This window comes from Silurus aristotelis (genome assembly GCF_946808225.1).
Source record: "Silurus aristotelis genome assembly, chromosome: 8".
NCBI lineage: Eukaryota > Metazoa > Chordata > Actinopteri > Siluriformes > Siluridae > Silurus > Silurus aristotelis.
Genome location: NC_139581.1, coordinates 5,246,772 through 5,270,862, shown reverse-complemented (window position 1 = coordinate 5,270,862; position 24,091 = coordinate 5,246,772). Strand labels below are relative to the sequence as shown.

Here is a 24,091-nt window from a genome sequence, read left to right as displayed (position 1 = left end):
ATAACGTTTTCTCACAACAAAATTGCATCATGTGAAAAAACTTATTTTTTTAACACTAGATGGACAAAAGTACTGAGACCCCTGACTGACCTTTCCAGCTATATGTACTGTCCTCAAACTTCTACCACAAAGTAGGAGGTGCACAATTGTATAAGATGTGTATGGAAATGGAAATTTTCCATTTACTTGAACTAGGAGATGCAAACCTGTTCCAGCATGACAATGTGCACAAAGCTAGCACCATGAGGATATGCTTCACAAAGGCAGGAGTGAAAGATCTTCAGTGGGCTGCATTAGAGCTCTGACCTCAACCCTATTGATATGCTTCACAAAGGCAGGAGTGAAAGATCTTCAGTGGGCTGCACTAGAGCTCTGACCTCAACTCTATTGAACACCTTATAAATGTACTCAAGCAAAAGTACAACTATTTAATATATAAATAGGTATTGGAACACCTGACTTTTCCGGCCATATGTGATTCATCCCCAAACTGTTACCGCAAACTTGGAGGTACACAATCTTTTAGAATGTCTTTGGATATGGTAGCATGAATTTTCCATTTGCTTGGAGGGGAAGATCTTGAGATGCCTGAACTAAAGCTCTGATCTTATCCCTATTGAACACCTTTGGGATGAATTAGAACATTGACTACACACCAGGCCTCCTCAACTCACCTACATCAGTACCTGACTTTACTGACACCTTTAGTGGGAGAATGAGCACGAATCCCCCGAGCCACACTCCAAAATGTGGTGGACCTTCTTCTCATCAGAAGTTATGATAACAGCAAACAGGGCCAAAATGATGGCAAAAGGACTTTTTGTGTGTCAGGAATCGCTCATTAAAGGGAGATTATTGTAGTTTAGTGGTTAAGGCATTGGACTAAGGATTGGAAGATCGCAAGGTAAAATTTAAGCGCCAATAAACTGTCACTGCTGGTGCCTTGAGAAGGGACCCACTGTTGGTGCCTTGAACCTTCAGCTGCTTCGTTATAAGTTGTTCTGGATAAAGGCATCCGCCAAATGCCGTAAATGTAAATCTAAATGGTCTAAATGTGGAATGCTCAAAAAGCACATACAAATCTTATGCTCAGGTGTCCACAGACTTTTGTCCAACCAATGAAGGTTTAAAGTATGAAAAAAACCCAATAATAATTACCTCTTAGGGCATTCAGAAATGGACTCATTGATCAATTTTCTTACATTTATACACAATGAACCTAAAAAAATCTTTATATTCCATTAAAGAAAGCAAGGACGAGTACAAACTCATCCGAAAGCATATATCCTGCAGTAAGAAGGCAGTTTTTCCAGGTAATATCTGCGCAAATCCTTTTGGATTCATGTTAGTTAACTCATTTCCTGTTGAAATATTAAACATGACTGACTATTTTTATGTATTTTCAATTAATAATTGACAAAGGGTGCTACATTAAAGACTTTGGTCAATTAAACGTGTAATTGTGTAAAATAATGTACAGACAATTTAAATATCTCACAGTTGTATAGTACAGAATAGTATTAAAAAAGATATGATATGATCAAGGCTGCTATAAAATCCATAAAAAGAACACAGAGAGATTTGTCCGAATTAGAGCTTTTGCTAAATGTTTTCATTTGCCTGCAGTTACATGTATTAAATCCTTACAAAGGTAGTAGAACTGCATTTACACACATTTGTGGTCGTGAGGTCCTTCTTTCCTATTGATTTCCCTCTAATTTCAATCGATTTTTGTCCCAGTCTTTAATTCTGGATTTGTGATGTTACTGTAATTATAATTGCACAGGGTCCTAGACAAAAGGAAGCTATAAAATGGGCAAAATGAACTGACAGGTGAAAAAAAAAAAGCAGCACCAACCTTTTCCAACAGGTATCCAATCACCAGGAAGCCTTTTCCTCCAAGCATCTGTTCCTGCATGGCCACAGAGCTCTTCAGCAACTCCACCAGGAAGCCCAGGAGACTGGCACTGTCACAAAGCACACACAAATAAATGGGTCATCCTAAATAGAATTATTTCTATGAGAAAAGGGCTGCTATATAATGGGATTTTGTTTTAGGAATCTTAATGTATTTCCCAGTTGAAAACAGCAGCAGCAGCAGACGTGGTGTTTTGAATAGCGAAATTGCTTCCTGTTTCCGTGTTCCTCTGTATGGCTTTCGTGTCATTTTCTATAACTTTTTATAATCACTTTACATGCCTCTGTTACTGCTCCGGTCCTGTCTCTGCCCCTGTTTTGTCATCGGTCTGTTATCAAGTGTGTTCACCTATTTCTTGTTTTTGCTTTATGATGTTCAAAGGGTGGGAAAAAATTTCTTTCTACTATTTTTGGTACATTTGTATTTTACTTTCAAAAACTATGGATCATTTATGGTTATAGAAAAGTCTGTGGACTCCTGAACATAATATTAGATTGTGATTTTTGAACATCCTACGCCAAACTTATTCTCCATTTGCTGTTATAATAACCCACCCTATAGGAAGATGCTCTATTAAATTATGAAGGGTGTTTGTGGAGATTTGTGCTCATTCGTCCACAAGGACATTAGTAAAGTCAGATAGTAATTTATCCCACAGGTGTTTAATAGGGTTGAGGTCAGAGCTTTATAGCAGGAGATCTTTCACTCCAAACCGTGTAAAGCATATTTTCATGGATCTGGATTTGTGCACAGAGGCATTGCCATGCTGGAGCAGGTTTGGATCTCCTAGTTCAATTAATGGGTAAAGTTAATGCTACATTATACAAAAATGGATTGTGTGCCTCCATCTTTGTGGTAAAAGTTTGATGTTGAATCACATATACTGTAGCTGGAAAAGTTAAAGGTCCCAATAATATTGTCCAAACAGTAAATGTATATTATAGTTGAATTTTTGTATTCTTAGTTAAATACATTTATAAAAGAAAAAACTTTTTATTTTCTTTATACTTTCATTTCCATTTTATTTATTTACATTTATTTTATTAGTTAAATATTGTTGCTGAAATTACAATCATATTCAGAACATCTCCAACAAAAAAATAATCACACCAACATAGAAATCATTTAAAAAAAATAATAATAAATAAAAAAAATAAATAAATAAATAAAAAAAAAAAATATATATATATATATAGGTGAAAATCTAGTTTCATGTTGTAATCTGGCTAGTTAAATTCGCTAGCTAGTGCTAGCATGAATGAGTGTTTTTACCTTTTATTTTTATTACTAATGTATCTTAGCATTTATTTCAGAAAGACTGCATGACCTGTATGACAAATTCTAGGTTTGTCAGAGTTAGCGTCTTCCTTATGACTGTGCTTAGTGAACTAGCGGGTCAAGTGGGATCGGGTGTGATAAATCTATGGTCAGATCTTTTCATCAGATACAAATATTTACATTTTACCATTGAATACTTAAATATGTTTAAATGTTGATGTGCATTTCATAAAAAAGAAAAAAAAAAAAGATTTTGCAAGTCTCTTAGGAATTTTTCTACCCCTTGGTGTGTCGTTTTCCTTCTCTCCTCTGTGTGCCATTGGTCTTCACAATGTCTGAGGACAGTTCTAATTAGCTCCTTCCCTTCATCCCTATGTTCTACCACGTGTGATTCTCAAATTGTCTATAATAAAGACCACTAGATGACTAGTTTATCTACTTGAGTCCTGCCTCGTTACCATGAACATCGTGATTGCTTTTGGTTATGAAAGCCAGTGAATGCAATACTAAACATGGCTTTTACCATCATTTTCAGATTTTCTGAGCATTTTCTGACCTCAACAAACCCCTGGAGGGAGCATGATCATTTATATAAAGCAAGTATTGGCAGTTAGCTGAAAGAAACATGCCATAAATATCCACACAGTGACTCAAGCAAAGCTGGGACTAAGAGTACCCAAGTCTCTGTATAATAACCAGAGTTTGTCCAATTTATCGGATTCGCCTAATCATTCAGTTAATCGTGACCAACAGTTGATTGCTGGAACGATCGGCAAAAATCTATACCGTTAGTTTTTCCGGGTTTCATCTGTTGCCCGAGCGGCTGAGAGTATTACTTTTTGTTTCAGTTTGGCCTTTTATTTTCCTCAATATTTATTAATATTATAAATACATTCATATTTATTTAATTTAGCACATTTTCATTATTCAGTACTGTTTTTTTTTTTTTTTTTAATAAATTACTATTTTACATGGAGTGTTATGTTTGTTTTTTTATTTAGTATCCATTTTATAAAACTATCGGTTGATTAATTGGCAAATACGGTCCAACTTAGCTATCGGTATCAGTAAAATCCACTATCAGTCGACGCCCAATAATAACCAATAGATTTTTGTGTGCTAGTGGAGATTTGGGTGAGATTCTTTCAGCCATGAGTAAAGTCAGGTATTGATGTAGGTGAGGTGAGGAGGCCTGCGGGTCAGTCAGCGTTCAAATTCCTCCCGAAGGTGTTCAATAGGTTTGAGGTCAGAGCTTCTGGCCTGCTTTTTTGCAACGTGCAAATACATTCAATTGACAAGACTTTCTCCTAAAAAATAACAGGGAATTGATTTTGTATCAAACATGGTGAAATAAGACAAGGTTAGACAAGGTCGCTCACCAAACAGCGGTTTCCACCTGACTCTCACTGTGCTGATGGAAGTCCAGCTGGGAGAAAAGAGGGAAAAGCACTTGAATGCCCCCGATGGAGTGAATGGCACTGTGGATCGAGTGGGTGACGATTGCCTTTACGTCCTGCAGAGGAAAAGACAAATCTTCAAAAGGAATTTAAAATGATAAAATGGACATTTTTGTCCTAAATTGAAGAAAACAAAGAATTTATTGATCGAAATACATTGACTTTGTCATAGTTATGATTTTTGATGCATGTTTTCAATAGACAAGAAACTCCTGATTTGAACTTGTCACAACACCCGTGGTCTCATTCGCACAATTTTTTTTGAAGTAGTGTAAAAGAAGGTTTGTTGATCATAATAATTGTAATAGATATCAATCAGCAATTGACTCATTGATATCATTTTATTAATAGATTGTTCTACTGAGAGTAACATTTAAGTCTTTTCACTTAAACTGAGTTGATTAAGCAAATAATCTTGTGAAGAAAATAATAATAGAAACATTAAAGCCATAATAAATCATAGTACTTTGGATACATTTAAAGGCAAACACTTTTGTACTTTCACTCAAGTAAAAGTTTAAAGGGAGGAGTTTTACATTTACTGGAGTCATATTTTACAGAGTGTATCTTTACTTTAATGCAACCACATGGTTTGCGTACTTAATCCACCACCGTTTATTTCTATAGCACTCAGCAGTCAGCCATGATACAGTGCCCCTGGAACAGAGAGAGGTAAAGGCCTTGCTCTCGGGTCCAACAATAGAAGCATGGTGGTGGGGGCTCTAAGTCCTGACCATCCAATCTGTAACCCAGGTCTTAACCACTGATCCACCACTTTCCCACCAACCTGCACCAATAAACTGTAGGAATTTGATTAACCCATTGTTCTGGTTTTTTTTTTGTTATTTCTCATTTGAAAGTTTTTCAGTCTGTCAAATCCTTCCTGTGCATGGCCCTATTTATCAAAAGCATCAAAAGTTAAACTACATGCAGAAATCCTCCACTGAGCTCAGTAAAGGTTTACAATAGCTGACTCACTCTGTATAGAAGTGTTACTGTATGTTGCTATGGTTACAGTTATTTATAAGGCAGCACATTTATTTAGAGTGGTAATTAAACTGACTGGTTTCAAAGCACATTTTCCAGCCACTCAGCATTTAAACAGACCGTGATGTTTTAATACTCAAACACTCAAAAGTTATATTATAATCATAGAACTTTTTCCATGCACACAAACACACACACACACACACACACACACATACACTCACATACCTGTAGCATGAGGGCATGTGGCGAGTGGACGAAGATCGAAGCGTTCTCTCTGGGAGAAGACTCCAGACACAGCTGTGCGTCTGTGGCTTTAGCGTTGTAGGTAAAGCAGATGCTGCTGGCCAACTTGCCATCGTACAACACCTGCTTATGGTGCTCCGCCAAATGGATATCGCTCTCCGACTTAAACTTAAATGTGCTCTGTGGAGAGAGAGAGCAAAAAAAAGTTCCAGATGAACAAATAATACAGTATAAACATCTAAACAGCTACAGAATACAATCTGTCTACGTCGGAAATAAATAAATAAATAAATAAATAAATAAATAAATAAATAAATAAATAAAAAATGCCAGCTTTCTGTTGATTTAAATCAATTCACTGATGTTTGTGCATGAGTTTATTTAGAGGCCATTAGATTTTAAATATTGCCAGTTACTGTATAATTCATTCACCGAGATAAAGTGTAAAAAGATTATGCTTATTTAGATGGATTTTATTTTAGAGCTGTGCCTATATATTAAATAAATACATATTATTACTAGAGAGAATTGTTTTTTATTTGAACCTTTTCTGCAGCCTGTTCATGACAGGCTTTAGGCCATATTGATGTGATCACCTATTTCAGCTGGAAGAATGTGTCATGACATAAAAAAAAAAACTTATAAAAAAGTATCATTCGATATTTTGAATGAATTGTAATAATAGTTATTGGATACAGAGAGGCAGAGAGTGAAGCCTGTGCCACATCTCTATTAATAATGGAGCTGTAGGAGTTAACGAATTGCGCTGTTTACATTACGTTTCTCATATGAAACTTTATTGCAGCCTGTCCATGAGAAAGTGAGGGAATCCAGATGTGATCACCTCTGTCTGTTAGAGGAATGTGTCATGTCATTTATATTCAATGGGATTTGTAGACATTTTTCCTGAACTTTGAAGAGGTACAGTATTAGGGACATAGAGAGTGAGATCATTTGTTTGTGTCTTTGTGCGTGTTTGTGTCTGTTCCACATCTCTTTTCATAATGACGCTGTAATATTTAACGCCTTGTACTGATTTTGTTACATTTCTCATATGACCCTTTATTGCAGCCTGTCAATGAGAAAGTAACGAGGAACCAAGTCAAGTCAAGTTTATTTCATCCAGTCATCCAGTCTTTTAATTCTTTAACACACTCAGTTACCCGAGCCAATTGAGATGTATCGCCTGGCTTAGAAGAGATATATAGCTGGGTATCATTAGCATAACAGTGGAAGCTAATCCCATGCCTTCTAAAAATATTTCCTAAGGGAAGCATGTATATTGTGAAAAGCAGGGGTCCTAGAACTGAACCTTGTGGCACGCCATAATTTACTTGCATTAACCTGGATAGCTCTTCATTTAAGTCCAAAATGGTAACGATCAGGAACCAGTTTCTCTGCTTTGCCTTCGACATGAAAATGCAGGGAATGATATATTATAATAATTAAATTTTATTGATTTTAGCTTTTAATCATTTTTCTAGTCATGTGAAGACATTCTCATCATAGACATCAAGTCTGGCTATGTGTATCTGCTAAATGCTGTAAATGCAAATATGTAAAGGTTTATTGTAGAACAAGTCTTGGCCAAAGCAGGAGCCTGAATTGTTGCTGGATGTTCTTCTATGCATTACTTATAAAAGTGCAGCTTCAGATTTCTGTGTGCATTTTGCTTTTTCACACTGCACCACAAAAATGGAGCTGGAGTTAGCACCGAAGTGCAAGGCTGACAAAAGCGAACACATTTACAGCAATTAGCAAGGAGAAGCCAATGGATTTTCACAAATGAGGCAGTCATTAAAACACATAACACCACTGAGTTGCAAGTTAATTCAACAGACTTCAAATTACTTACAAATACAATTCAGTTGGAGCTGAATTTTAAATATACAATACAAAAGGTATATTATATATATATATATATATATATATATATACACACACACACATATACACACACACACACACAGTGGGGCAAAAAAGTATTTAGTCAGCCACCAATTGTGCAAGTTCTCCCACTCAAAAAGATGAGAGAGGCCTGTAATTTTTATCATAGGTACACTTCAACTATGAGAGACAAAATGAGAAAAAAAATCACATCGTCTGATTTTTAAAGAATTTATTTGCAAATTATGGTGGAAAATAAGTATCTGGCTCTCACAGACCTGTAACTTTCTCTTTAAGAGACTTCTCTGTCCTCCACTTGTTACCTGTATTAATGGCACCAGTTTGAACTCGTTATCAGTATAAAAGACACCTGTCCACAACCTCAACCAGTCAGACTCCAAACTCCACTATGGCCAAGACCGAAGAGCTGTCAAAGGACACCAGAAACAAAATTGTAGACCTGCACCAGGCTGGGAAGACTGAATCTGCAATAGGTAAGCATTTTTAATTTATTAATTTTTTTATTCATTAATTTGTTCATTTATTTATTCATTTATTTATGTGTTAACATTGTGAAACAAACGCCTAGCTTTCGACATTTTCAAGCTGTTTAAGTGAAGTGATTCTCGCAACAAAGAACTGACTGAGGATAAAAAAAATAAAATTGAGGTTGAGGTTTGTAAATTATTTAATTTAGGGTTCATTAGATTTCAATTTCTGCCTGTTTTAATTCATGCACTAAGACAAGGTGCAAAAAAATGGCGCTTAGTTGGATCATTTTAATAAATAGCTATATCTATATATTAAACAAACAAAAACAAACAAATAAATCAGTTTTATTGCCAGCTATTTAGACAATAACGGCTGTATGTTGAGTTCAGCAAATCTGTACTGCTATACAAGCTGCACATTGATACTCTTATTTATATATATATATATATATATATATATATATATATATACATTAGTTTTTCCCTCCAAGAATAAAGCTGTATAATGAAAGTGCCAGTAGAACTCAGGAGTGCTTTAAACACACACAGAGAAATAAATCAACACTGAAGTGATACAATATTGCATAATGCATATTGGATTCTCGGCTGAAGTGACTCTTGGGAAAAGGGACACTTATTTTTATCCTTCTAATAAATCATCAACTCGCATGACACCTAAAACCATTTTTAACAAATAGCATACATGGCACTGATGTGCACCATTATGACTCCCACCCCAGCGAAAAAGAAAAAAAAAAATCTATATCCACAATCAAATAAAAAAAAATGCTTGATTAGAAAAGAAAAGATTTGCTGGACGTTTAGGGCCGGCTCTATGGGTTCCTGTCAGGTTCCACACCCTGCTGGAAGTAACTGATGATGTAATACTAGCCTTCTGAGGACGAGAAAATAAATGGCCAAACAACATTTATCTTCCATGTCAGTGGGGAGGAAGCAACAACAAGAGAGAAGTTATACTGTGAAAAACCTTCTGCAGTCCAAAAGCTATTACAGACACTTAGCAGTTGGCTAACGCAGCAGAGACGGCTTTGAAAACTAATGGCGGAAAACTGATTCGTACTGCTTTCCCTTTTGCTCTGTCTCTTTATTTGAGTTAATATTCATGTAAATGTTTTTTTTTTTTTTTTTTCCCAGGGCTTTTTAATGGTGCTTTCTAATGTGCAATAGGGTAGATTATGATTTTATGTAATTTAACATTTTTGATAGACTTTTAATTCAAAGTTTAGCTATTTCGAAAAACAGCCTAAAATTATAACTAAAGCAAACATTACATAATTAAAGAAATGCCTATACATGGATTAGATGTTTTACAGCTGTCAGAGATTAATTCATTTTCATATTCTTTACTTTGCTTGCTCTCTCTCTTTTTATTCATAATTTTATTCATAATTTTATTCATAATAATAAGAGAAAGCTGATTGGCTGTTGCATGTTGGTGTCAGGGATCCACCAGCCACACCCTCACTTGAACCACACATTCCTCCTAGCAGCTCCCCATCCTACTAATCATGCACACCTGACTCTCATCAGCTCACACTACATAAGCACACACTTCCAAGCACTCCCCGTCTGTTCTACCGATTAGGCTGGAAAACTGGCTGCGTCTGACTGCTCAGTCTACGGACTGTTTTGTTGTGGATTATCACCAAGGACTTATTTCATTGTGGTTCTACTCTGTGGATATATATTATGAACTGCTCTTTGCCTGTGCATTCTGTGATTCTGTGCTTACTGCTGGTTTGGTTTATCTACATTCCCTTCATCATTAAACGCATCTTTGTTCTGTTGAACTTCGGCTTCTGCTCGCTCTATCAGCCTGACAGTTGGTCTCATTTGTAGTTGTAATACAGCAAATTATATTTGGACTAGCGAAAGAAAGAACTACAACTACTAGTGTTACAGGGCATTGGAACATTAAGACCTAGAACAATGAATATAAGACTCTTTAAGGCTAACCCTTGTGATAGTAAAGTCAGGTACTGATGTAGGTGAGGTGAGGAAGCCTGGGGTGCACTTAGCATTCATATTCATCCCAAAGGTGTCATTAGGGTTTATCTCAATGTAAAGCATATTTTCATGTAACTGGCTTTGTGCACAGGGGTATTGCCATGCTGGAACAGGTTTAGCTCTCCTAGTTAAAGTGAAGGAAAAATTTATGCATCCAAGGACATTCTATATACAATTTTGTGAAACCAATTTTGTTGGAACAGTTTTTGGAAGATCCATATATGGCAGGAAAATTCAGGTGTCCCAATACTTTTGTTAATATATATTCCAGTAAAGTTTTTCTGGCAAGCTTTCTAAGAAAACCATGCACCTTGTATTTGTTTAATGAGGCATTTGTATTTAATTGCAACTTTAGCGTAAATGTTCTGAAAGCCGGGACTAAGAAACGAATCAAAGCTGCCTGCTCACATTCACAGCAGTACAAGTGGTATAAATCTATAACATATCTTCTGGAGAGAGTTGGCTCGGCGCACCACAAGTGTACACGCACAGATCTATCTGGTCTGATATACTGGTTTCTAAAAATACTCTGTAAAAAAAAGAATCGATCTCCACCTGTGAATATATCGTGTTTTCTGACAGATACTAAAGATCATTTGTGCAGAGTTACCTAAAAAAATAATAAATAAAGCAAAAACAGTGTAGAAACTAGAAGTCGAAAGCTGCCGCAGGTCCTAATTACAGTAACATTAACATCCATTTTAAAAGCGATCAACCCGGCTGACTCAGATTTTGCCTCAGGACACAATTAAAAATGAGCTTGTCAGCACAAAAAGCTCCAAAATACAACAGAATCGAGCAAACCAAAGACATTAGATCAGATTCTGGATGGAAGTCTGTTCTAAGACCTAAAGCATGAAAGATTTGCTCTGTGTTCTGTTAAATTTCTGGAAAAATCCCAGTGGATTTCAAAACAACAGGTCCAACTTCTTCATATTCGAGTTGTTTTACAGTGAACCCTTGACTTCTTTCTTTTAAACAGAATACAGATTCTCTGCTTTCTGTTTCTCAGAGGAATTGTTCAGCAAAACCAGAAATCTGATGTAAGGTTTATTTTATGGTGGAACAATGATGCAAGAAAGTATTTCATTTTATTATTTTTATATTTTTGTTTTCCATGATTGTTTTGGCTGTGTAAAATAATCATTCAGCTCTAGTAAAAAATTTTGTAGCCTTTCTGTATTGGTAAATAGATTTAGCTTCAAAGTGAAAGGATTTGGAAACTTTTCCATCAAAAACACTGCAGTCAGATTCTGAAATCACTCAACATCATGGTATAACTAAAAACTCAAAAGACAACCCTAAGTGCCCTTTTCTTAATCTGGGCTTTCAGACATTTATTAAAGCTTCGAGTCACTTTATGCCAGAGGTCCCTAAGCACCAGGTCACATCCCAGTACCAGGCTGTGGACGAGTGGCTACCAGGTCACAAGTACAGTGGGGCAAATGTCTATAGATATCGACCCCAGTGTAACTTAAGACATGGCCTGGCCTACCCAGGAGTCCTAAAGAATGGTGATCAGTGTGGGGTAATATACTGTAATTTGTTAATAATTAAACAATTTACAGAACATAATTCAGCAAAACAGAGCAATTCCTTCTTCTTCTTCTTCTTCTTCTTTCGGCTGCTCCCATCTTTGTCGCCACAGCGGGTCATCTGTCTAAATACCACCCTGTCCTCTACATCTGCCATTTTTACACCAACTACCTGCATGTCTTCCCTCACCACATCCATGAACCTCCTCCTTGGCCTTCCTCTTTTCCTCCTACCTGGTGGCTCCATCCTCAGCATTCTTCTACCAATATAATTCATGTCCCTCCTCTGCACATGTCCAAACCATCTCAATCTCGCCTCCCTCACCTTGTCACCAAAACATCCTACATGGGCTGTCCCTCTAATAAACTCATTTCTAATCCTGTCCATCCTCGTCACTCCCAACGAAAACCTTAACATCTTCAGCTCTGCTACCTCCAGCTCTGCCTCCTGTCTTTTACAAAACAGAGCAATTTACAGTACCATAATGTATAAACTATTCTGTCAGTAATCTCACAGGACACGATGCACAGCCAGATTATTCTGTCAGTGTCCGTCTGTGACTAGGTGAGTGAGGACACAAATGCAGGATGCACACAGGGAGTAAAGAAAATACAGGCTTTATTGGGGAACAGACAAAGGGGCAAAGGCAAGAACACAGTCCAAAAACAGCCCAGGGTCAAAAACACAGGAAAACTTCGAGGCAAAAAAATTGAAAAACAGTCCAAGATTCAGAGATATGGCAAACAGAGCAACCAAGGGGTCAGTCGAACACCTTGGAGAAATTTGGAGGTGGAGCAATGTAGTTAGCAAGTATTGGGCGTGGAGCAGCGCCCTCGGCGGGACTCTGAAGCGGAGCGGGACGCGATGCAGGGCCAGATTATTATGTCAGTGAACTAAGTGACTAGTAAATGAGGACCCAAATGCAGGATGCACACAGGGAGTAAGGACAATACAGGCTTTAATAGGGCACAGGCATAGGGGCAAAGGCAAAAACACAGTCCAAAAACTGTCAAGGGTCAAAAACACAGGCGATCAGTGCGATGCAGGGAAGACAAAAAGAAAATCAAAAAACAGTCCAAGATTCAAAGATCTGGCAAACAGACCAACAAAGGCAGAGCAGAAAAACAAAAACAAAAAACAGTTCAGAGTCCAAACCAGGTAACTAGGGAGGCAGAGCAGACCAGAAGTCAGGAACAGGGTCAGGAACAGGAGCATGAGCAGAAACGGGAACAAGAACAAGAACAAGAATAAGAACAGGAACAGAAACAGGAACAGGATCCAAAGAAGGCAAGGTGGCAAGAATAATCCCAAGGGCTATAGGAAGCCGGTGAGATAATCTGGCCCCAAGTTAAAGTCAGCGGCAAGATGGCCGCTGAACCGGAAGTGCGCGCCGTGGAACCCGGAAGTGTGCCCCACAAAACCGGAAGTGCACACCGTGTGCCCGGAAGATCCTGACATATACAGTATATCTGTATGTAGCAGGGGGCACATAGACGAGCGCCGGTTCACAAGTGGGGGGTCCAACCTGACCCATTTGAAGAGGATATGGAATGAATAATGGCAGAAAAATCACAATCCTTGTTGCGTTATACCCAAAAACATTCAAGGCTTTAATTGTTGCCAAAATACTTAAACTATGTACTGAGTAAAGGGTTTAAATACTTACACTGGCGATCAAAATTAGAGAAGAATTTATAAACAATTGAACAATTCTGAAATAATGTCATCTTCACTGCTCAACAGTTGAAGGAGTTTTTGTCCTGTCTATACCATGCTACCAGAACACCTTTTCCACAAATTAAGGCATTTAAAAAAAAAAAAACATTATTTTGCAGAAAACACACTGATCAAAATTAGAGAACAACAATGACTGTAGCATGGAAAAAGATTACAACAAAATTTTCTGAAGGTTACAACAGTCAGCAATTAGTAGGAAGTGTACAGGCCTCTGCTCTGAATGACTTCAGCACATCTGTAGCCACAGGACAGCACTAGTCTCTCACATTGCTCTGGTGTGATTTTGGTCCACTCTTCTTCCAGTCTCCTCCACAGTTCGGTGACTGTAGTGGGTTTCTTGGCCATAACTTTGTCACCAAGGATTTTCCAGAGGTTCTCTATTGGGTTGAGATCAGGACTCTGGGCAGGCAATGTCATTATTTCAATGTTTTCAGTTTCAAGGAACTGCTTTACCCGTTTTGCTGTGTGACATGGAGCGTTGTCCTGCATGAACACTGTGGGCTGATTGGGTGATGAACGCAGGGAAGGAACCATATGTTGTTGAAAAAGGTTCTGATAAACATTTGCATTCACTCTGCCATGTAGCTGTATAAGAGGCTCAACTCCTGCTGCAGAAAACATGCCCCAAACCATGACACTTCCTCCTCCACTTTTCACTGACTTCTTTACACACTTTGGGTTCAGTCTTTCTCCAGTTTGTCGCCGAACATAATGTTTCCCATCGGACCAAAATAAATTAAACTTGCTTTCATCACTGAAGTAAACTTTGGACCAGTTCTTCTCTGTCCAAACAACATGCTTAGTCTAGCCTTTTGATTCTTTCTGCTAATGAGAGGTTTGGTCACTGCAGAGTGGGCTTTTAGTCCAAATGCTCTTAAACAACGAGACACTGTATGACGAGACAGATCCTTACCCTGTTCAGCACTGAACTGGTGAGCAATTCCAGCTGCAGTGTGGAAACTATTGCCCATTGAGATCCTCCGCAGTATCCTCTTGTATTTGTCTTCCGTGGACGACCAGCCTTCTTGGCGGACTTGAATGAGTTTGTAATGTTGTAAAGATTCAATATTCTTGAAATCACAGATTTGGAACGACCAACTTGTCTTGCTATGGCTGATAGGGTCATCCCTTTGACCTTCATCTGGACAACCTGCTGCCGGAGGCTTTCAGTCACTTTAGAACGGCCCACCATCTTGCAGAGTCAGTGAAACTGGAAGTTAGGCTGCCAGTTAAATAGGGGTTGACAGATAATCAAGGAAATTAGCACCAGGTACCAGATTAACACCAGTAACTGCGGAATAACTTGATCAGTGTGTTTTGCCTTAGTTAATTTGTGGAAAGGTGTTCTGGTAGCATGGTACAGACAGGACAAAAACTCCGTTAACTGTTGAGCAGTGAAGATGACATTATTTCAGAATTGTTCAATTGTTTATAAAATGTTCTCTAATTTTGATCGCCAGTGTGATACATGTGATATTTCAGATTGTTTTATTTCAAATAAAATTACAGACATTTCTAAAATTCTCTTTTCACTGTCATTACAGGGAACTGAGTGTAGCTTAATGAAAAAAATTAATTCTATATGAATGATTGCAAATTCTGAATGCACAGTGTGTGTGTATATATACATAAATACAGTGAGGAAAATAAGTATTTCATGGAGGGGTCTGAAATTGTCATGGTAGTTGCATGTCCACTGTGAGAGACATAATCTAAAAAAAAAAAATCCAGAAATCACAATGTATGATTTTTTAACTATTTATTTGTATGATACAGCTGCAAATAAGTATTTGAACACCTGAGAAAGTCAATGTTAATATTTGTTTGTTTGTAATTACAGAGGTCAAACGTTTCCTGTAGTTTTTCACCAGGTTTGCACACACTGCAAGAGGAATTTTGGCCCACTCCTCCACACAGATCTTCTCAAGATCAGACAGGTTTCTGGCCTGTCGCTGAGAAACATGGCGTTTGAGCTCCCTCCAAAGATTCTCTATTGGGTTTAGGTCTGGAGACTGGCTAGGCCACACCAGAACCTTGATATGCTTCTTACAGAGCCACTCCTTGGTTAACCTGGCTGTGTGCTTCGGGTCCTTGTCATGTTTCAAGACCCAGCCTTGACCCATCTTTAATGCTCTTACTGAGGGAAGGGGGTTGTTCCCCAAAATCTCGCAATACATGGCCCGGTCTTAATACAGTGCAGTCGCCCTGTCCCATGTGCAGAAAAACACCCCCAAAGCATGATGCTACCACCCCCATGCTTCACAGTAGGGATGGTGTTCTTGGGATGATAGTCATCAATCTTCTTCCTCCAAACACATTTAGTGGAATTATGACCCAAAAGTTCTTTTTTGGTCTTATCTGACCACATGACTTTCTCCCATGACTCCTCTGGATCATCCAAATGGTCATTGGCAAACTTAAGACGTGCCTGGACATGTGCTGGTTTAAGCAGGGGAACCTTCCGTGCCATGCATGATTTCAAACCATGACGTCTTAGTGTATTACCAACAGAAACCTTGGAAACGGTGGTCCCGGCTCTTTTTAGGTCATTGACCAGCTCCTCCCGTGTAGTTCTGGGCTGATTTCTCACCTTCCTTAGGATCATTGAGACCCCACGAGGTGAGATCTTGCATGGAGCCCCAGTCCGAGGGAGATTGACAGTCATGTTTAGCTTCTTCCATTTTCTAATGATTGCTCCAACAGTGGACCTTTTTTCACCAAGCTGCTTGGCAATTTCCCTGTAGTCATTTCCAGCCTTGTGGAGGTGTACAATTTTGTCTCTAGTGTCTTTGGACAGCTCTTTGGTCTTGGCCATGTTAGTAGTTGGATTCTTACTGATTGTATGGGGTGGACAGGTGTCTTTATGCAGCTAACGACCTCAAACAGGTGCATCTAATTTAGGATAATAAATGTAGTGGAGGTGGACATTTTAAAGGCAGACTAACAGGTCTTTGAGGGTCAGAATTCTAGCTGATAGACAGGTGTTCAAATACTTATTTGCAGCTGTATCATACAAATAAATAGTTAAAAAATCATATATAGTGATTTCTGGATTTTTTTTTTTTAGATTATGTCTCTCACAGTGGACATGCACCTACCATGACAATTTCAGACCCCTCCATGATTTCTAAGTGGGAGAACTTGCAAAATAGCAGGGTGTTCAAATACTTATTTTCCTCACTATATATATATATATATATATATATATATATATATATATATATATATATTACACACACACACACACACACTAACCTGCCAGTCCACAAGAATATTTTCAAAACTGGTCTATGGTGTGGAAGTTTGGGGATGCCTGCTCTATGCTGGGCCCAGAACTTAAACAAGATTGGAATTTGTCTCTCTGAACCCCAGCAAACTAGCATCATGACTAGCATTGCAGAAACATTGTATTACATTTATTGTCATAAATAAATAATAAAATAAAAATGGTCACAAGCCATATGGCCATTCACTGTTCGCCTTGAAAAACCTCCATTTGGCAACCCTGTAAAATACAGATCTTTTTAAAATGTGTAGGACTAAGAGGATCACACCAATGACATCATATAGCAGTAACTGGTTACAGAAAAATAATGCTGCTCTAGGAACATGAGCTACTTGCAAAAGTATTTTTTTTATAGCCAGGGAAATAATGTCTTTTTCTGGGACAGTTACAGACCTTATAACTTGGCCCTAGCTGATGGATGGCGAAGATCTGTGCCGGGTTGAGAGCTTCGCTGAACACGTAAATGGCACCGAGCTGTCCACAGAACACTCGGTTAGCGTCTGCTGTCTCCGACGAGCCCAGGAAACATTTGTCATAGCTCTGTGATGAAGAGAGAGAGAGAGAGAGGGAGAGAGAGAGGGAGAGAGAGAGAGAGAGAGAGAGAGAGAGAGAGAGAGAGAGAAAGGGAGAGGGGCAAGCATGAATGATTGGAATGACGTTGCGGAAAAAAGAATGTAGAAGTGATTTTAGAGAGAAAATGTATCAGGCTCCACAGATAACAGGATGTAGATAAATGGAAATTTAGAATACGGGAGCAAAAGCTTCCAAAGGTTCGCAGCACAAGCATTAAACATTAGAATAGATGCAGGTTTTTTTTGTGTTTTTTTTTTTTTTTTTTTATCAATTCAAATTAAATCTAATCTGAAATCAAACAAATGAAGTCTAAACTTTTTCCATTTGCTTTGACAGAAAGTGAGGATGCTACACCTTTCATGCTTGATAATTAGGCAGAGATGAAAGATCACAATTTAAGATAAGAGGGTGGGGTTTGGGACATCCAGTGGGTTCATGAAAAACACCTGAACATTTTTCCAATACTCCAGATTCATAATCAATTAGCTTATGCACTATTTTTATTGGGGGCAGTCAAAGTTTTGCATCCAAAAAGAAAAAAGGTCTTATACAGTAAATTTGTAGCATTTGGTAGATGCCCTTATTCAGAGTCACTTTTAATTATACAACTAAGTAATTGATTATATATATATATATATATATATATATATATATATATATATATATATATATATATATGCAGTAAAAATAGGCAGTCATCTCTCTCTTTCTAGGTTCGAAAGGCAATTAGACTCCAGATTTGGACCTTGGACACCTTTTTCATCTCTTTCTTCACACCCTCTCTGTATTGTAGCCTAGCTAAAAAAGTTTTTCTATTTTAATGATCTCTTTGTTCCATATGATAACACATTCCCATCCCCATCTGTCATGGTGACAAAAACGTATTCAAACAAACGTTCTGCAGCACCAGAGCGATGGGAGGCAGCGTCTCAAGCTAAAATGGAAAAATCAGAAATAAACATGCTTTTGACTGAGCATTGAGAAAAATGGCTGCATGTGCTGGAGTCTAATTTCACAGCACAGTGGCGATCAAACAGCAGCTCGAGGCCGAATCAAAACAGGAGATGGGTGTGAACAGAATGCACACTTACATCATTAGTGTTGACATGCCAGGCCATATCGCCGTATGAGACCAGCTGTCCGTTGACGTAGCAGCGGATTTCACTGTTCCTCCAGCGGTTGTAAATGTGTACGATGCTGATCATGTACCACTGAGAAGACCAACGGAGAAGAACATTATTTAATGCATTATTGCTGAAGAACGTCCCACATTCACACTTGCTTTTAAAGATGCCGTTGAACCCCGAGACGAAGGCTTATTTGCATAGTGACTATTACACTTTAATTACGCACAATCTGTCGCTCACAATAAGTGTCTATCTCTGGTCAAACGACATTTCTGACATTTCCGGGTCAATGTCCTGCCATTACAATACCACAGAGTGTAAGGCTCATCATTCAACCTGACAAATCCAACAGTGATCCAAGTAAGCTTCAAGGTTTCCTGTCCGAATGCTAATTATACTTCGTCACACAAGATGTTCAGTCTGACAAGGACAAAGTGCTTTAACTCTCTTCTCATGGGTAAATCTTGATGAGCCACCGCTCTCTAACCCGCTGGAAGTGAATGGAATGAGCAAGATCTCATTGCCACTTTTCATTAAGGGCTTAGGGACACTGAGGTGAAGCAGCCGACTTTCCCTAGACCCCCTTGAAAGGTTGGCTTTTTAGCTTTGAATGTTTACTGAAACAAGAAAAGCCACCATCAGTTCCATCAAATACGACATCAAAGCAAAGCAACTTAGCAAAACCAGGTTTTCCTGAGACCTGCAACACCAGAACATAAATTTGCTACTCCAAGTCATGCTCTATTCCTTTTATATTGCTTCACTCCTATTATATTCATACACTATGAAATTGTATCGAAAAGTTTCGAGATGAGCTCTGTTTCCAAGCAAGTAATTTATTTATCTAGGTTACCACACTATCACCTTCAAAATAGCCCCATTTCACAGCAATACGATGCTCCCAGCGTTCCTGACACTTCTGGAATGTGTCCTGGAATGTGTCTTCTATGTTGTTCTTCTGCCTGCTTTGAAAGTAACACATTCTCTTAGCTTGTGTTTGTCATTTCATGAACGCTATACCCACAGTCGTGTCTACAACCCCCCATCTTTCATGACATACATTGTGGTGAACAAGGACACAGCAGGTTTTAATGAGTTTCATCAAGCTTTCACCACACAAGGTCATGCTAGAGGAAAACAACAGCGGCTTTTCTCTTGTAGACACTGACCCTAAAGAAGACTAAAGAACAATCAATCCAGGTTATATAAATATTTTATGAAGTGTCAAACCTATAAACCTATCTTCTTCTCCTTTTTTTGGCGTTTTCCATTAGGGGTCTCCACAGCCAATCATCTGTCTCCATACCCCCCTGTCCTCTACATCTGTCTCTTTCAAATTGACTACCTGCAGGTCTTCCCTCACCACATCCATAAACCTCCTCCTTGGCCTTCCTCTTTTCCTCCTTTCTAGTAGCTCCATCCTCAGCATTCTCCTACCGATATACCCCATGTTCCCCCTCTGCACATGTCCAAACCATCTCAATCTCGCCTCTCTCACTTTGTTCCCAAAACGTCCTACATGCGCTGTCCCTCTAATAAACTTATTTCTAATCCTGTCCATCGTCGTCACTCCCAACGAAACCCTCAACATCTTCAGTTCTGCTACCTCCAGCTCCACCTCCTGTCTTTTACTCAATGCCACTGTCTCTAAACCATACAACATCTCAGGTCTCACCACAGTCCTATAAACGTTCCCTTTCACCCTCACAGATCCATCCTATAAACCTATAATTCGTAAAACAGAATCATGGGATTCCCAGAAACAGCCACAGCTTTTTCTATATCAGTTTTTTTCTCATGTTTGCCAAGTTTCCATCAGTTCACTCCATCAATATGTTGTTGTTTTTGTATATTCAGACTAGAGCCACCACCACGTCTACAACCAAATCAGCCTACAGTACAGCAAACCTTTCTCCAGCTTTGCCATGCATTTTTGGGGGTGTTTGATAACCCGATTTCAGTGAAAGGTGCTGAAGATGCGGCAGAGCATCTACCATTAAAGCAAAGAAGATGCACAGCTGCATATTATGCTAAGTTTCATTCTAACAAAAGTGGCTCGAATAAGCCATTACTAATGACCTCTTTTTCTCTACAGCTAAAGTTCGCCTGCAAAAATGATTCCCATGTTTTAAAATAAATTTTTGGGTCCATAAATGCACACCTACAAAAAAGGTTTACCAACCTCTTATTTTTAGCTGCGTCTCTTCGCTATCAAGAAGAAAAATAAATCCATTGCATCAGTGTTTTCTAATAGCGTTGGAATATTCCCAAAAATTCGATTTCTGTAATTTGTTTTTCCTCTTGAATGACAGCGAAAATAACTTTATTGGATAGACAATGTGAGATCTTTTACCAGATGTAATTTTTTTTTTTTTTTTTTTTTTTTTTTTTTTTTTTTTTTTTTTTATGCCCAGATACACTCCAGCTTTAATTGAACAGAACCCGAGCCAGAATGGAAAAATAAATTTAGTCACACCAAGTCAAGTCAAGAAGCTTTTATTATCATTTCAACCATATATTGAAATGAGACAACGTTTCTCCAGGACCTTGGTGCTACGTTAAACAACATAGAGCTACATAACAGGAAACAGAGCTAAGGTTCTTTTTTTCTGAAATATTTTTAGGCATAAATATTTCAAATAAAGCCAAAAAGCAATAGGCAACACATCCGTCTTAATCAATTCCATGAAATAAACTTTACTTTCAAAGACCACTGAGGATCTATTTACTTTGAATCATGAATTAATATGCCCATTCATTTGACCAAGAGGTCCTGATGGGGGACATTGCGAATCGAAGGAGTGACCTTTCGTGTTTAGTTTTTTTTTCCGGCTACACGCATAATGTTCATGTTCAATGCTCCCTATTCAGATCACGTTGTTAACAACTTTATGGTTTAGGGGTGTAACGGTACACGTAATTGTACCGGTACAGGGATTTCGGTTCAATACACGTGTGAATGAAATCCTTTTTACATGCGGAACATACTGTAGTTAAAATAGAAGTTCCCTCAGGAACGTATTAAGTAGACTGCAATTTTGTTTAGTCTCCGTCTCACACTTTGAGCATTTTTTTATTATTATTATTGTTCAACTTGAAAACATACACAACAATCTCAGATGAAAAAGAAACTAGATTTAGCGTAATGTCACTGTGGCTACTCACTCTATACCGGAAATACGATTTGTTTTGTATATATATATATATATATAATTTATTTTTTATTTTTTTCCCAATAAAGTTCTGTACTATTTTACATGGCGTGATACGTGTTTTTTTTTAATCAATTTTGTCCATCAGTTAATTAATCGGTTATCTGCAAGTATGATATAACCTGGCTATCGGTATCTGTAAAATCCACTATCAGTCGATCTCGAGTTATTAATATGGCGTAACTATTTATTAGATTTACCCACCAAAAAATGCATATGTAAGTAAACGTTTTGATTTCAATAGCAATGAATAGGAAAAAAATTTCATTATGATAGTAATAATGCTTGTTTAATAGGCAAAATATCTCCTGAAAAGTGATGCTCATTTGTCAACAAAATAATAAACTAATCTAGTATTAGGAGGCAAAATACATACATTGGGAATCATAATGAAATCTTTTCACAATAATACTGATAGTCACTCCGACCCTTGTAATTTTCTGTTACAGATCAACCTGACCCCATTAAAGAAAGGAGAAATTATGTGGCTCTTAGAGAAAAAAGGTTTGGGAACCACTGATGTACCAACACACGGTTCACTATGTGCACTTGGTCAAGGAAAATGTATACTCTAATGGCAGTGGTATTTTTAAGAAGAAGAATGCTTTCTGCCACACTGCAACAAATTGTTCAGGAATGGTTTGTGTAACAACCAAAGAGATCATGGTGTTGATCCAGCCGTTAAATTAATCTGCTTTTGAATTGATCAAGTATCTGTAGGAAATGCTGGACAAACAAATGAACCTCTCAACATACAGGACTTACAGGATAAGGTCTTGGTGCGAGAAACCACAGAACACCTTCAGAGGTCTTCAAGCGGACCATGTCACAATGGTTCAGCACTGTTTTGTTGGCAAAATTGTGACCTACACATTATTAGGCAGGTGGTGGCTAATCAGCGTACTGAACATTTACATTCACATTTATGGAATTTGGCAGACGCTTTTCACCAGAGCGACTAACAAAGTGCTTTAAAGCCTTCATCAATAAATACATTTGAATACTGGTTCATTAGGACCCAGATTAAGAATACCATCTGTCCAAAACTCTGCTGTGTATATAAATACCCTAGAGTGACATTATGACTAAACCCCCAGTTGCTTTCACCTACAATGAGAAATGTGAAATCATTTGCATGACTGCAAGGCTTTCGGATAAATATTTACCTTCCTCGGCTGGAAGTCGTACTTCACGCAGTGCTGGAAGCCTTTTCCTTTGGATTTGAGTGATGTCACAATCAAGCAGTTACCCACAAAATGAGCTGAATAACCAACGCCTTTACATGTCCGAAAGCTAGAGAGGGAAAGAGAGCGAGAAATACCATCTTATTTAAAACACATTCAAATCCATTCAGTTTGCGCAACATTACCACTGAGAGCAACATTCTCTATGAAAGTCAAAATAATTAGATTGCTAATGATTTGGTGAAGCCCCAGGGTAAAGCACCCACACCTTTTTACTACATCCCCCACGTGTGTCAAAATCATTGATCATGTCTGCTGCTGCTGTTGCTGCTGCCGCTGCTGGAATTCCCAATCTCTCTATTTTGCAAATGCTAATATATGCGCCTTTAAGCTTGAGTGCCAACTGCATTCAATTTGCTCTATCGGAGTGATTCATGCGCACCAGAGCAAACAGCCTGTTTGACCAGGCTTACGAGTTTCATATACTGGAGATTTGCACAGAGAAAATAATCAATCCTCCAATGCACCGGACAACATATTTGCATTTATGCACAAAATGGCATAAATGGATTTTCATACAGCCATTTTATTCATAAAAAAAGAATGTCTTCTTCTTCTTTCAGCTGCTCCAGTTAGGGGTCGGTGTTCCTGACACTGCTGGAATGTGTCCTGGAATGTGTCTTCAATGGTCTTCTTCTGCCTGCTTTAAAAGTAACACATTCTCTTAGGTTGTGTTTGTCATTTCATGAACGCTATACCCACCGTTGTGTCTACAACCCCCCATCTTTTATGACATACATTGTGGTGAACAAGGACACAGCAGGTTTTAATGAGCTTCATCAAACATTCACCACACAAGGTCATGCTAGAGGAAAACAACAGCGGCTTCTCTTTTGTAGACACTGACCCTAAAGAAGACTAAAGAACAATTAATCCAGGTTATATAAATATTTTATGTAGTGTCGGACCTATAAACCTATCTTCTTCTCCTTCTTTTGGCTTCTTCCATTAGGGGTCGCCACAGCGGATCATCCGTCTACATACCCCCCTGTCCTCTACATCTGCCTCTTTCAAATCAACTACCTGCATGTCTTCCCTCAACACATCCATAAACCGCCTCCTTGTTCTTCCTCTTTTCCTCCTT

At 38.2% G+C, this 24,091-nt stretch overlaps 1 protein-coding gene across 1 annotated transcript in view; it reads right to left on the bottom strand.

Annotated features, from left to right (window-relative positions):
• The window catches only part of nbeab (neurobeachin b), a 444,946-nt gene that overhangs the window by 286,357 nt on the left and 134,498 nt on the right, over nt 1-24,091 (bottom strand). The window contains exons 7-12 of the mRNA XM_083547720.1: nt 22,930-23,056; nt 18,516-18,635; nt 17,245-17,391; nt 5,869-6,066; nt 4,576-4,709; nt 1,859-1,967 (exon numbers count right to left, since the gene is read on the bottom strand). Coding sequence (XP_083403846.1) covers nt 1,859-1,967; nt 4,576-4,709; nt 5,869-6,066; nt 17,245-17,391; nt 18,516-18,635; nt 22,930-23,056 — 835 coding nt within the window. The remainder of the gene's footprint in view (nt 1-1,858; nt 1,968-4,575; nt 4,710-5,868; nt 6,067-17,244; nt 17,392-18,515; nt 18,636-22,929; nt 23,057-24,091) is intronic.